The sequence below is a fragment of the Aethalodelphis obliquidens genome, unplaced genomic scaffold, assembly GCF_003676395.1.
Source record: "Aethalodelphis obliquidens isolate GAN/ISIS:26980383/991018 unplaced genomic scaffold, ASM367639v1 scaffold3, whole genome shotgun sequence".
NCBI lineage: Eukaryota > Metazoa > Chordata > Mammalia > Artiodactyla > Delphinidae > Aethalodelphis > Aethalodelphis obliquidens.
The window spans coordinates 8,777,090-8,792,550 of NW_020837947.1; the positions used below are offsets into that span (position 1 = coordinate 8,777,090).

General features: G+C 47.2%; 1 protein-coding gene across 8 annotated transcripts in view; it reads right to left on the reverse strand.

The window, feature by feature from the left end:
* The window catches only part of TULP4 (TUB like protein 4), a 224,290-nt gene that overhangs the window by 26,563 nt on the left and 182,266 nt on the right, over positions 1-15,461 (reverse strand). For all 8 annotated transcript variants that reach the window (XM_027082407.1, XM_027082412.1, XM_027082358.1 and 5 more), the window contains 3 exons: positions 14,213-14,393; positions 11,725-11,859; positions 8,121-8,287 (listed from right to left, as the gene is read on the reverse strand). In XM_027082407.1, the coding sequence (XP_026938208.1) occupies positions 8,121-8,287; positions 11,725-11,859; positions 14,213-14,393 (483 nt within the window). The remainder of the gene's footprint in view (positions 1-8,120; positions 8,288-11,724; positions 11,860-14,212; positions 14,394-15,461) is intronic.

Below are 15,461 nucleotides of genomic sequence, written 5' to 3' on the forward strand. Positions count from 1 at the left end.
TTTGAGTCACAAGCTCATGACCCAGGGAATAATACAAGTCTCGTACTTTCTCATGAGTCAAAAGGGGGCTGTGAGGATTAAAAGAGATGAAAGAAATCAGAGTGCTTCTGGGACTCATCACAGGTGATAACCCACAGATACTCAATCACTGTTATTCTCAGCCATCCTTGAGCCGATGGGGCAGGAAAGGGGAGAGAGAGGGACACAGTTCCTGTGGCAGCTGGTCTAGGGGTTTGTGGCCATTATTGGCTTTGAAGAGGCAGGCTGGAATCCAAATATGCAAGTTAGAAACTGGCTGCACTGGGAAAAAGAATCCGAAGCTCAGGGGCGCCATCTAGGAAAGGTCAGCCCAGGAAGAGGCGGAGGGTCGCGACGGAGAAGCAGCGAGAGGATTCGCTCACTCTGGTCCAGACAGGTGGAGTTCCAATTTAATGAAGTCAAGATCAGAAGTGGGGATACCAGATCTTTTATAGGAAACAGGAAGAGAAGTTTCACAACACTTTAGTGACAGGCATCAAGATAAAAGAAACACATGAAGACACTTGCTTAAAATAGCCTCCAGGGTCAGCTAATCCTGGCTTCGAATTCAAAACAAAAATGCAAGACTGAAGATAACTTCATTTCCATCATGGCGAGGCCGCGCAGCCGCAGGGTAGGACCACAGCCGCAGTCCCCTGGAGGAGGGTCACAGGGCCTGGAGCTCAGTCTGGGGGCTTCAGAGTACTTCCAAGAAGGGCCTCCTTATAAAAGGATCCCTCACAGAGGGTAGACCCCCACAGAGGAAACTGTTAGGTTAGAGCAAGACATAATCACTGCCGAAGACACGGCAGACGACACATAAAAAATATACGAAGACAGTTTCTTCAGTATGACCGACCCTCCGTAAGCGCAGTTTAGGACAAAGCTCTATTGGTAGCATAATCATGCTTGATCTTAAAGCTGCAAACCGCCCTGCCAACCCCCAAGTCTCCGAAGATAATACTTACAACCTACAGCTCAAATCATGAAGAACCGCTTCCAATTAGCACAATCTGACTCGGTTGGAACTGGCTGCAAAAATACCAGACACTTCTTTCTTCCAATTTTCCATGAGTTTTGAATCCATCTACCTGATGTCCCAGTGGTCACAATGCAAGAACACATATATTCATCCTCTCTTCCCCTCCCTCCTCCTGGTTTGCTTTTCATAGTAATTACCTCTGTGTTAACAGCTGATTACATGTTTTGGGAGGGTCTTCTATAAGATTATCGTTATGATAAGTATGCTATAGCTTTGTAAAAAGGAATTTAAACCACTTTATAGACTTTCAAGTCTATAAACAGATAAAAATCCTATCTGTTATAATTACAGGTATAATCACTACCCATCTTAACAAAAATTAACAATCAGGTCGTAAAAACTAACTACATTCCAGTTGCACATTAAGGTATCTTAATGAGCACCCGTATTATCTCATTTAATCCTCTCAACTCTGCCACACAGGCATCATTATTCCCAGTTAACATATGTGGAAACTGAGACTAAGAGAGCTCCGTAACTCACAGCTGATCAGCAGGAGAGCACATTCTCACCCATCCCCCAACCCCGCTGCTTATGCTCATCTTACTACAACGTGTTGCCTCTCTGTCAACCACAAATACAGTCACGAACCCCAATTCTCCCCACAGTTCTCCCCTTAATCCGCTTGGTCAAGGCTATTTTACTCAGAAACAGACCCAACAACGGATGTGTAGAAAAGGCAACAGATAAGAGGAGAAACGAGCTGCATAAACCACGAGGGAACAATGACCAGAATAACTCATTGTGGCAGAAAAGAGCCCCCTGGTCACATGGGCCCACGCTCGGCGGTAACCCAGCCACGCGGCGCTGCCGGGTGAGCGCGAAGCAGCAGAAGGTGGAGGAAGGGCCGTGCCCTCCACACCCGGCATCGCGAAATGAGGAAAACTGAGAATTCTCAGCAAGGAGGAGTGCAAGGACTGAAAACTAGACCCGGGAAAAAAGAATTGGAATAATTTGGCCTGGAGAAGTGATGCCTGCAGGGTCTCAAAGGACCTGTTATCTGGAGCCTGGTGACCAGGAAACCCCCTTTTCTAAGAGCAGGACAAGACCACTACCACTAGGAATTTATAGTACAGTACAGTACAGTACAGCATTCACTTACTTGCCCAAGTCAGTGATGATTTATTTATTTCAGCAAAGGGGGAAATCACACTCATTGAATTTATTTTTACAGCATATGCCCCACGTAAGATAATAAAGTGGCAAAATAAATACTGGTGCCTTTGCCATAATACATCTTAAAGCTGTATTAGAAAAGTAAGGAAAAATTTACAACTAGTGAAAGCTGATACTCCTGTCTGAAGATGCTGAGGTATCACTGACATGGGGAAATTGACTGTCATAGTTACCATTGAGTCTGAGGCCAGTAAGTAGGGCCATGACCTCTCAGGATCCCTATAAGTCCTGTAAGCCCGTAGGAAGTCCTACTACCTGGGGTCCACGCACAGCATGGTGAGTACAGTTAACAATACTGTACAAATACCTAGAAGTTACTAAGAGAGAAGACCTTATATGTTCTCACCACAGAAAAGAAATGGTAATTATGTGACATGAGGGAGCTGAGAGCTAACTTCACGGCAGTAATCATACTGCCATACATACGTATAGCAAATCCAGACGTCGTAGACCTCAAACTTACAAAGTGTCCATATCAAATACATCTTAATAAAACTGGAAATAAATACATAAGAAAATTAACACACACAACAAAATCCCTTTATACCTTGCTTATACTCTTACAGTTGTTTACATGTCATCTTACTTTTTACAAGTCTCATTTCCTGCCGGTGCTCATCTTCCTGTGCTGTTTACTGGCGCTCCAGCCTGCAAAGCCCTCAGTACAAGCGTGCCGTTTTCTCAGAAAGGACAGGAATCAAGGCGGTGGTAAACACACGTGCCCGCAGACACAGGGTAGGGGCGTCCTGATTCAGTGGCCCCGGCCCCTGGGACCCGCCGCTGCAGGTAGAACAGGAATCCCCTGCTGACTGCCCCCGGTAGAGCGCGCCCAAGCTCATCTTCCCCAGGCACATCCCACCCACAGGATTAGCTGCAGCGGAAGAGAACGGTGGCAAACATTCTCTTCCAGCGAACCTGGGAACACGCGAGGGTGCACACAGACGTGACTCCCGCAGATGAATGTTTTTGTTTTTGAACAGCTGCCGTCTGCTAGGGAGAAACTCAGCTGTAAATGTGTGGACTTCATCGCTTTCTCAAATTGCACAAAATGACTATTTTTAGAACCGATGTCTAGAACTTAATTTGTGTAGGTATTCGGCACGTAAATCTAAGGCAAAAGGGCAAGACGACGAGCTGCATTTCGGGGAGTATCCGTGTGGCGGGAACCTGGTGCTTTGGTGAGTCTGCTGGCCTGATGCCAGGTGTCCCTGGGCCGGAGAGGTACGAGAGGAGCGGCCAATGGACAGTCAGGCTGTCCCTCTCTCTGTGTCAGACGCCAGCTACTTACGAGGAAAGCAGGTTAGTCTGCTCACCCTACTTCCGCTGCCACAGCATCATGGAAGGTTAACGGCCTGTTTCAACCCCTTATGGCACGTGAAGAGACGCTAAATACCTCGCGACCTCATCTCCTGCTGCTACACGATCCGTGCCATGCATCCGTCCAATCACGTACTCGCCTCCTGAGCTGTCAATCGGTCAGTCAGTAAATCCCTGTCAAATGTGTGCAGTGGGCCAGACACATGCTGGGCGTTTGGGGATTGACATGGAATAAAAGAAGCTCCCTGCCTTCACGGAGCTGACGCTCTGAGGGGGGACAGGGAGAGAGAAGTGCCTCAGGCTCTGTGACAGGGACGGACTACCCGATGGTGTCAGATAGTGAAGAATGCTACGCGGTAACAACGGTAGGATAAGGGGCTAGAGGCAGAGCAACGGGATCGTTTCAGACAGGGGAGCAGAGAAAGCTTCCGTGCAGGAAGTTTCAGCAGAGCCTGAGATGAGTGAATTGGTGACGCTTGTGGCCGGACCTGAAAGCCTGCTCACCACACCACCGTTTCTGTGTGCAGCAGTGCGCTGCGCGGAGTCCTCGAAAAATTTAAAAGGGAATAAAAAGCGGGGTGTCCTTTCCATGTTAAAGATAAGCTTTTGAAGCAGGATTAGAGTCAAGAGACAACAAAAGGGTCAAACCAGCTACACTGGCCCAAGAGAGAGAAAAAGAGGCCATCCAGGTACGCAGCTGCTGGCTGATGGAGCCCCGGGACGAGGAGTGAGAACCCGGGAATGTCAGAGGCGTCTCCTGTCTCCCAATCGCTTTCCCTCCTTTCTGAGCTCCCCTAGGAAGAAGGTGGGGATCTCTGTCTTAGAGGAAATGCACTTCAAATGTTTCACAGCCCCTGGTAGAAGCGGGTGTTTAATGTTTGTACAGGCGAGTACACAGGAGGAAAGCCTTCCAGCAAAGTTCACTTTTAAATAGACCAAGGTGGTGACTGTTCACCGTAAAACTGTGTTGGCTGGAGCCATGGACAATTTTGAATATTAAGTTACAATGATCTGGCCACCAACTAAGCTGCAGTAATAAAAGCTAGCTCAGGATTCAGTCGCCCAAATCTCCGTTTTGAAATAACATGCCGTTCTTGTATTTTATAAGCAGACAGCCCAGAAGGGACTTTCTCAGCTACTTACAGCAAACAATGGGAAAAACACACCTGTAGCAGCTTTGAGAGAACAGGTACAATTAATTCTCCATTAAAAAAAGGCAAAAATAGTTTTGCTAAAGAATTCTCCTTCAAGAGCCTGGGGGTCTATGACCGTAAATGCGCTCCGTCACTTGATTTTTCGGTTCCCACACCTACCATCTTCCTCTTTTAATTTTTTACCCAAATATCTTACATCAACACCTGAACCTTACAGAATATAAGGCAACTCCACCAACTTGCCTTTATTGCAAAAAAAGTTCATAAAGCTAAAACACACACACAAACCAACCAACCCACCCAAAAAACCCAACCATCCAACCAAATAAAAAACACACAGACCTGAATTACCGAAGCCTGTGAACTTCAGTCAGTGGTGCTAACTCTCAAAGTCTGTGGTCAAAGGATCAGATATGCAATTACATGTAGATGGTTACAGACAGCACCTAGTGTGATCAACTCTAGACTTTTAAATTATGCCAGGAAGGAAAAGAAAATAAATTACAGTGTATTTCCTTCTGGGAGCTTCAGCCACAGGCATTGCTGTTGTGAGTAACTCAGGAGAATCAGTTTTAAAATGAGGCTGCCGCAAGTTTGTGCTGGGCAACGGCTTTGTACGCGATAACCTACAATCTCATTAACTTGGAAATAAGTTACCCGATCTAAACTGCATTTAGTTCTTTTTATAAACAGCCCAATAAATTGCCTAACTTCCTTCCTGCTATAAAAACGTTCCTGCCTTTGGACAACTTGAATGGCACAGTACAGACATGTGATTCTAGAATCATTACAGACGACAGTTAAGTTGGTGCTACATATAGTCAGTACTGTACTTGGTTTTTAATAGCATCGTTATTTAACTTTATATTATTGAGGCGATTTTTCCAACGGCTGAAACAGACCCTCAAATGAAAAAAGAGTCAACAATTTATTAAAATGCTGAGACACTGTGTGAATAGCTTTCTCCAAAGGAAGGTGAGCCAAGCCCCTCTCTTATCCCTGAGCCTCAAATGGTTTAAATTCAGGACCTATGTTAATTTCATGGGATAGTTGATGAGAACTTTTGCAATGGTTAAGGCCGTCAAGCTGCTACTACGTTCTAAGCACAGTGAAGGTCACAAAAATGAACAAACCGTGGCCTTTGACTTTAAGAAAATAAGGCAAATATACAGAAAAGTGTAACACATGCCAGAGGTATTAAGCAATGCCCTGGCAGTAAGGTAACAATTACTGTGTGAACAAGGTAATCTCTCCTTCAATCCCAAATCCATAGGGACTCCAATATCTACCTTTATTTTGCCACACACCTTGGCCTCATGCTAACGGCCTCAACTCTGCTCCACTTGAGCTCTTCCTGGGTTCGCCTCATCACCTAGAACTACTTCACTTCTAAAATAGGAATCTGCATTTCCTACCCAAGCACAGCTTCCCATCCTGTGTTTATCACTTCTTCCTGAACATGCCTTATTACGACTTTATATTACTTGCCAGTCTCAGGTCATAGAGCAGATGCTACCCACCAAGGTTCCCTGGCTGCCCATTTCTATACCATCCTTCGCAGTTCCCTGAATTCCTTCCAGTTTTGGTCTCTCTGCTACATGAATCTCTCCAGTTCCTCATTTCAGGCAGCCTGTACCACTTCTGCCTCTCGGGGTTGCAGAGGCGGCCTGGGCAACGTTGACTCTCACTTTAAAACCACGCTGTCCTGCTCTGGCCGGGGCTTGATTTCAGCTTGTTACCTTGAAGGGCTCCTGCATCGCGTTCTATGCACTAGCACTCAGAGCTCTGAGCTCAGGGCCAGCTGCGTAGGAGCCCCTCAAAATATGTTTGCTGGGTGCTTGAACAAACGAACAAACAAATACGCTTATCTGCCCACAGAACATATTACACTGTCAAAAGATACATTTAAATCCTATGACAACTCAGCAACAAGAAAAACTAGCAATCCAATTAGGAAATGGGCAAGGGTCTTGAACTGACATTTTTCCAAGGAAGATATACAAACGGCCAACAAGTACAGGAAAAGATGCTCAACATAGCTAATCCTCAGGGATGTACAAATCAAAAGCACCACGAGGTAACACCTCATGCCCATCTGGACGGCTATCATCAAAAAACCAGAAAATAACAAGTGCTGGCGAGGGCGTGGAGAAGCTGGAATCTTTGTGCACTGCTGGGGCGAACGTAAGATGGTGCAGCCACCATGAAACAGTATGGCAGCTCTTCAAAAAGTCAGACACAGAATTACCATATAGCCTAGCAATTCGACTTCTGGGCATTTATCCAAAAGAACTGAAAGCAGCAACTCAAAGAGATATTTGTATATCCCTGTTCACAGCAGCATTATTCGTAACAGCCAAAAGCTGGAAGGAAACCAAACGTCCACTGATGGATGAATGGATAAACAAGACGGAGTGCACACATACAATGGCATATTATTCAGCCTTAAAAAGGAATGAAATTCTGACACAGGCTACGATGTGGATGAACCTCGAGGACATTCTGCTAAGTGAAGTAAGCCAGACACAAAAAGACACACACTGTATGGTTCCACTTATATGAGGTACGTAGAACAGTCAAATTCATAGAAACAAGAAGGTATAGATAGTTTCGGTTTTGCAAAGATGAAAAAATTCTGGAGATTGGTTACAAAATAATGTAGTACACTTAAAAATGGTTAAGACAGTAAATTTTATGTTATGTGTATTTTACTACAATTAAAAAAAAGATACATTTAAATAATTAATGCCTGCACCTAATTACAAATTTCCCCAAATCTGGTATACCTGTCTCTCTGATGAGCTGGGTAAGGTTAGGACATAAGTCCCTAGTTTACTGTCACCCCCATCAACCATCAACTCGCTCTCAGACTCCACTCCACGCCACTCCACTGTAGTGGAATTCTGCCTCCACCATAACTGATCCAGACCAGAAATGAGGCGGTCTAAAGCTTTCTGGGAGATAAAAACAAATAGAAAGGGGCCCACATGTGCACACTTTCTTAAACACCTTTAAGCTTTTTTACTTACTGTTTAACAATAATTTAGTTTAGCTGTAAAAGTACATTACGGGCATAACAAACAAAATCAGAGTAAATAAATGGAAATTCAGCATTTACTTCTCTGCGAGTTTCTGATTTTTACTTCAGAATGATGATAAACACCAGCTCGCTCTGCTTACTCACTGTGCACTCGTCTGGGAATGGAAATGGGTGTATTTTGGTTAACAGGCAAAAACTTCTCTTTCCCTTACTTCTTCTGGTCTATACCCCATAATTTAATTCAGGTCAACAAAAGATTAAAATCTGTCAAAGATAATCACAGTGAGTAGAATCAGCTCACGAGCATTTAACGGAGGGTGGGTGCAAACTAACACATCAGAGGCACGGCCGGGTGTCCGGCACACATCCTTACTTGCACAAGCGTGTCCAGTGTAAAGATGTGCTCCCCGCGAACATTGTAGAACTTGACCATGGCACTCTTCAGAAGAGGGCCATTGGGAAGGTCACCGAGCTGGGTCGGGCGCTCCATGCCAGCGACTGCCAGGAGGTCTCCCTGCGTGCACCACTGGGCCACCACCTCTGAAATCAGAAAGAGGAAAACGGTCAGCATGAGGGTGGGACCCTTGCTTCCCTGCAAAGATGCTCTGGCTCGGTCAGAGTCTGAATTCATGACTGAATTATTTTTCCTTGAAAGATAACAGAGTGTGCACCCCAAGATATGCCACATTGGCATGAGAATTATGTAGAGCTGAAGGCGATGGAGAAGAAGCAGATAGAAGAAAAGCTCTCTCCCTTCCCCCTACTTGCCTAAAAGCAGGACATAAATCTGTGAAGGTGTCTACCCATCCCCCACCAGGAAGGACAGAAATGAACCACTGGTGACAACGCTAGACCATTATCAACACCAGGGGAATCTGCATAACAAACTTTACTAACTGGCCCTTATCTTCCGTTAGCTCCCCCATATAATTACCTGCCCACAATGTGCTGTCCTAGAAACTTCAAGTCTTCTTGTCACTTCTCCAAAAAATGTATTGTTCTTTTGTTAACATGTTATCTAAACCCTTTGAGCTACTCATCTCTGTGCTTCCACAGGTAAACACAGTGCAGGTGTTGTTAAGCTTCTGTGTGTTTTTCTCTGGTCAATCAGTTTTTTGTCAGTCTAACTTACAGGGCCTGGTCTGAGAGCCTAAGATGGGTAGAGGGGAAATAGCCTTTTTCCCCCCTCCCCGCTACGTCCTCAAGAAAGAGGAAAGTCACAATAAAGGGTAAAAACCCCAAATGAGGTGAAGCAGTTTACAGTTCACTGTGTGATAAACAGAATTCCCCGAAGCTGGGATACTCAGCAGATTTTTCTTCAAGGCAGAACTTGCTCAGCAAACGTCAGCAAGGCAAAGTCCCCCCAACCCCACGAGTCTGCAGTGAAAATGGAGTGGGCAGGGGTGGGAAGGAGGGCTGGCCGTGGAGACCACGAGGGGTCCAGCACTGTAAGCTCTTGTGCACATGACACAGATTACAGTGTTGGTGACAAGCTGGGGAATACCAGGAGTCACCTTTCTTCGCTGGAAAAGTTCTCTGATGATGTTTCTTTGAGACAGTAGAAAAGAAATACTAGACCCTTTTGCTCTACAGATCTTCCTTGGCTTACAACAGGGTTACATCTGGATAAACCCATTGTAAGTTGGAAATGCATTTAATACACCTAACCTTCCGAACACCACAGCTTAGCCTCACCCACCTTAAACATGCTCAGAACACCTACATTAGCCTACAGTTGGGCAAAATCATCTAACACAAAGCCTATTTTATAATAAAGTGTTGAATAGCTCACGTAATTCACTGAATACTGTACCGAAAATGAAAAACAAAGTGTCCGGGTACAGAGTGGTTTTAAATGTATCGGGTTTTGACCCTCGTGATCGCGGGGCTGCCTGGGAGCTCCGCTCGCTGCCGCTGCCCAGCATCACGAGAGAGGATGGGACTGCAAGTCACTAGCCTGGGAAAAGATCCAAATTCAAAATTCAAAATACGGTTTCTACCAAAGGCATATCGCTTTTGCACCGTCATAAAGTTGAAAAACCCCAGGTTGAACCACGGTAAGTCAGGGACCGTCTGCACCTTGCGAGTCAAACGACCGACCTGTCCGTGATGGGACAGGTGACCGCGGAGGGAAGAAGCTGCGGTGAGCCATCTCTGACGGCACCTGGCGACCTGCTCCCAGTATTTACTAACATATCCCATAAAGCGGTGGACAAAAATAAATAAACTTTCCAAAAACGACTGCTGTCCAGGCCACACGTGAGACTGAAATACTCTGAAACCAAGACGGAAGGGAGGAGCTGCCCGCACGCAGCACCTACTGGATGACAGCGATTTACTGAAACATCACCTAACCTTCTGGAACTGGGAAGACAGTGCAAAAGCATCTCGTGTCATGAGGCCATAAGTGATTGAAACCATTTTGAGATTAGACTGAGATTTCTAGTTAGGTCATCAAAAGAATGCTAAATTTGCCTGTATTTTTAGGATAAAACTCAAGTCAAGAACTTTCACATTTGGGAGGGGTACTTTGGGTCGCCTCCCCAAGTCACCTCACCTTCATGTTCCCAATCCTCTCATGCCCATTGTGGGAATGTGTTAGAAGGGCTGCTCCAATATAATTTAGTTTGATAGAGAACAAAAGAATACATCCAAGGAATAAAAAATAAAGTTTCCATAGGTAGTTTCCAAGATGGTGAAAAATTTGAAAAACTCACCCGACAAAGAATACAAAGGAACTGAGTGGTAATTATGATATTTTCGGTCAGACACTTGGTAGAGAACGAAGTTCAGGACGGCAGAACTAGAGGCAGGTACTGATGCAATTAATAAACTTGGTTAAAAGGTTTAAAAACAGAATTTTAGAACAAAAGTAGAGCTTGGATCACTAAATATATGAGAGAATTTATGATGACTACCTTTTTGTTTTAGCTCCATGAAAGACAGAAAATTCAGAAAAGAATTTACAGAAAAGTCCAAGGAATTTAAGTTCATCATCATCGTAAAAAGAAACTTACTCAGCTCCTAACGGGTCCATTTGTGATAATAAAGAAGGACGTCTACATGTCCCTCTGGAATTTATAGGCTAAATAATTCCTTACAATTATAGTTTTGAAACAGCAAATGGGACACTTAAAAGAGGGAGTTTAACTTGTTTCCAAGAATATCCAATAGTTCTGAAACAGAATTAAGTGCTTGTGGGGTGTGCAGGCAGGTACGATGCATTCCCGCCAATCAACAGTTAAGTATGTGGACTTGATTCTCCATATCCCTGGCATTCCTGAACAATTCAGACAAGAAGCAACATGGCCAGGACTCTGGTCTGATGGCCAGTCTCGAAGGACAGCAGCTGAACTGAAGGTTCCGGTTTGCCTCCCCACCGCCGGGCCCCGCAATGGCTCCCATTCAGATTATAGCAGGTCCCTTAACCTCGAGGACCAGAAGTAGCCCTGGAATTTCTACACTGCACCATTCAACCCTGAAGAGACAGAACTGTTTTTCCAAAGAACTCCTCAGAGGCACAACCTCGACGGTATTCCTGAATTGCAAAATTCAGAACACTGCGAATGCTTACAGGTGCCTGTCTTGCCTTGAGACAGCATTTCATTAATGTCCCTCAGGAAGGCATCAGCCCCTGACTGCTGACCTTCACACCGAGGCCTCGGCTGTCCTGTGTGTCACCTGCTGCCGCAGGCACGGCAGGTGCTGCCGCCCAACACCTGCAGTGCTGGCTGCAGGCAAGCGGCCCACACCCGAGAGGATCGCTCCTGCCGTGGGGGGAGAAGGGCAGGTGAAGACGAAGGGGACTGTCCGGAATCCCTCCTCAAGGTGAGACTAGATAGGAATCGACTTGTCAGCTAAGCAGAGGAGTGAACAGACTCCATTAAGCCTGGAAGAGGCCACTGCAGAGGCCGGGGGTCAACAGGCCTGGCCGTGACGCCCAGCTCGGAAGGCCGGCCGCTCGGGCTGATCCGTACCTTTCAGCCCCGACTGGATGACAGTAGGAGACAAGTCGTCATAGTTGTTCATCAAGCTGATGTCTCCTGAGGTGAAGCTGACGGTGAGCAGCGGCTTGATGCTCTGTACTGGGATGGGATACGCCGCCGGACCATCTGCGGGGACAGAAGCGCCGAGTGAAAACGAGGCAACAAGCACGTGACCGGAATCCAGGCCCGCGTGCTGCAATCCTGCGGAGGGCCTTGAAACTGCCCAACAGTGCAGACCAGACTCTAGGCTGGGACGTTACCAAGTAAGGCAATGCTGCACAGCACTCAGGAACTACACGGAGCCCCCTGGAATGAGAGGCGCTGGGGGCCGAAGCCCCGAGGGCACCGAGCAAGGGCTCCCTGGGCTCTGTACGCCGTGCTGAGAGCGTGCGTGCAGAGTTTATTAACCCCTGTGGTCACGGGTTTACATGGTTCTGATGATGTGCAAACGTCAATTATTTTAATGTCACGTAACGTATAAGGATGGTGCGAAGAGGGATGAAAACATTTTCTTAATCCTGGTCCAATGTACAGAGAAAAGCTGCCTTTCAACACTGAACACACTTTCACTGAACATTATAGGAAGTGAGCAGCCACCACGAGCTCTCTGCTTTTACCAGGAGAGACCCCACACCTGGAGAGAAGGCCAAGGTCGGATGTGGCTCACACCCAGCGCACGGCCAGCAGAAGGGAACCCTGCCTCGTGCGTGCGAGGAGACTGTGCATGAAGGCAGGAGCCGTGAGGGACGATGCTCTGTACTCTCCCACCCAGGGCGGGCCAGCCTGATCTCTGCTCGCTCACCATGCTCAGCCCCCCCTGCGGAGGATCCCCAGCTATGACTCTCCTTTGCTTCACTTTTAAGATGCTGCAGGTACCTACCTCTGTGCTCAAATTCCCTAGGCCACCAAGAAACACCCTGCTCTATCTGAATGGTAAATCCCAGTCATCCTCCAAACTGGCCTCTGCTCCTGAAGAGGGCAACAGGTTAGCGTAGTAGCCCGGAACCGCGTCCTGCTCCGAGACTTACTCTGGACTTGCTTGAGCAACTTGGTCTCTGGATCTTGTTTCTTCCCCTAATAAATGTGGGTAAGCAAATATGCATTCAACCTAGCAAAGTTCTGTTTTAAAAGGATGCCGAGCCCAAGGCTGAAAGACACTGGCTTCATCGCCACGAGGTGGAGGAGGGATCAGCACTTCGCTCAAGGCTGGGGCCCCACGAGGTGATGGATTTCCAGGAGCGAACGCTCTCCCTCCCGACACCCACCAATCCTGAAACACTACCGCCAATCTACACTTTTTTCACAGGGTCTGAAACAATCTTTCATTACCCGTCTGAACACTACCTTCTCCCTAACTGCACGAATGGCGATGTATATGTGTACGTCTCTGGGAAGCATGACACTTTATCACGTCTGGGACAAGAGGGAGAAGACTCCAAGTACCAGTGAGGGCAGATGCTGATGGGGGAGAAAGTTAAAAATACTCTCCCTGGACCAGCCCTTCACAGGCTGAACATGCCCACAGTCACAGGGAAGGGTAGACACTGTCCAGCGTGTGCCTTTAGCCCATTAAGGGCACTCAGCCAGCAGTGTGAGCACAGCTGCCCGGAAGTCCCGCAGCAGGTGACCACGGGGAGTCTTTTCCTTCCACTATTCGTAACATATTCTCCTTTTAAAAAAAGAGGTTGGAGCAGGGGATGGGACACTGGGGAAGAGCCAGAGCCCTGAGTGGGCCAGTGCTGAGGGCTGACATTGGTGATGGCCAGCGTCGACACCAAAGGCTTCTGCTTTGGGGGCTAAGACACACTGCAAGGGGTGAAGGAAGCTGGAACCTGAAATTATCCCCACCAAGGGTCTGAAACAATCTTTCATTACTGGTCCAAATGTTAAAAAACTCCGACATCATCTACTCTAATCTAACGTCACTGTGAGGCTTGGGGGCGGGGGGTGAGGGCGGCAGGTTCACCTGAACTGAGGAAGCCCAGACCTTCTGCCTGAAATAAAAAAGACAGGGGCATGGATACCAGCCCAGTGTACTGGCCTTCACTACGGGCAGAGCTAATCCTTTCCCCACACAACCAAAGCTACGGGCTTCAATAACGTTAGGGATTTGAAACACCACAGATTAGGGTATAGGAATAATGGCACAGCATTTCTCATCTCCAGCTCTCTACTCTCACTAAGCAGCTAAGTCCCACGACACCCCAGGGACGTGGAAACGGCCATAAGTCTTGCTTTATATCTAGGAAAACCTAAGCCAATGGAGCTTCCTCAACCTGACCAGTGATTCTGCAAAAAGGGATGGCAGAGAGAAGACGGTCCAACCAAGAACAGAGATTAGGCCAGTTCTGCCTTGCACTTCCATTGAGAACCCTGCCCAGTAGGCTAGGGAGCCGTGCGCACGGCGGGCCTGTCCCTTCCCCTGCGGATGGGTTCATTCTCCTTCCACACTCTTGTCCCCACGGAGCCGGCGAGCTACCTTGGGGCGGGGAGTAGTCATCGGAGTCGGTGTCACTCTCGCTGCTGTCCTCCACTAGGAAGGCGGGGTAGTTCCAAGACATGCTGAGGATGCCGTCTGACTCATGCAGGAGGACGTGGGCCAGCATCCTGCCATGGCAGTCCATGACGATCACCTGCCCGTCAGCCGTGCCAAACAGCACCTGCAACCAAGGACCAGGACTCGTGATGGACGGGGAGAAAGGTCTGTGGTTTCTGGCAAACCTCACCACCTTGACTTGTCCACCAGGACTAAAGAAAGAGACCAGGTAAGCAACTGAGGAAATATACAAAGCAGGAAGTGGCGGAAACTTAGCTGGCTATTACTGGAAGAATTTTAGTCCTCTATTAGTGAAACGTGACTAATGCTATAATAAATATATTCATTATGTTATGTGGACGTTTTCAAACACCAGCAAAATCACTGTTTCACCTTCTGTGGGTTGTTTTTCTTTGTTTTGCTTTTTTGGTTGAAGGAGGAGGGCTAAGAAGAGGATAATATTCTCTTATTTTTCTTAAAAAAAAAAAAAGCAGCAGCAGAGGTTCATTGTTAAAAATCTCTTAAGGAAAAACTTTAAGTGTATGTAAGCATGTTTGTCTCATGTTCTGTTTCACTGAGACTAATAATGGTGTTGATGTATTTAAGTAATAATGTTATAATGAATTCATGATATTAATACATTCATTAAGTGCTTACTTTGGGCTAAGCACTATTCTAACCAGTTTACCTCACTAACTGTCAAAACAATCCTGGGAGGCAAGCGCCAGCGCTGCCGGCACGGAGCTGAGACAGGCCTGACGCCTTGTGTGCTGAGGGCCGCTCCGAGGGCCCCCCCCCAGTCACCGGCCCGCAGGCAGACACACGGCCAGGGCTTAAGCACAAGCACGCAGAGGGAGACTGGGCGGCGGCGGACGCCCTCCATCGGAGCGGGAGAGGAGCTGCTCGTGGCTGCTCAAAGCCCCCCCGACGGGCGTCATCCCACTTGGACGACCCTGAGGGGACCCTTGGGGCCTGGGAAGCAGGACCTCCCTGAGGAGTACACCGTGTTATCTCCTGCTTTGTGTGCTAGGCTCTGCGGTTTCTGCGTCTGCCGGCATTGAAATCTTTGTATCTTTTGTGTCTAATGACATCTGTCTATCCACCGACAACTCATTGGGAGAACCATACCAGGATCTACACAAAGGGAAAGTTATTTAAGACTTTTAGGTCCATACTACTTTTTGCTTTTTAG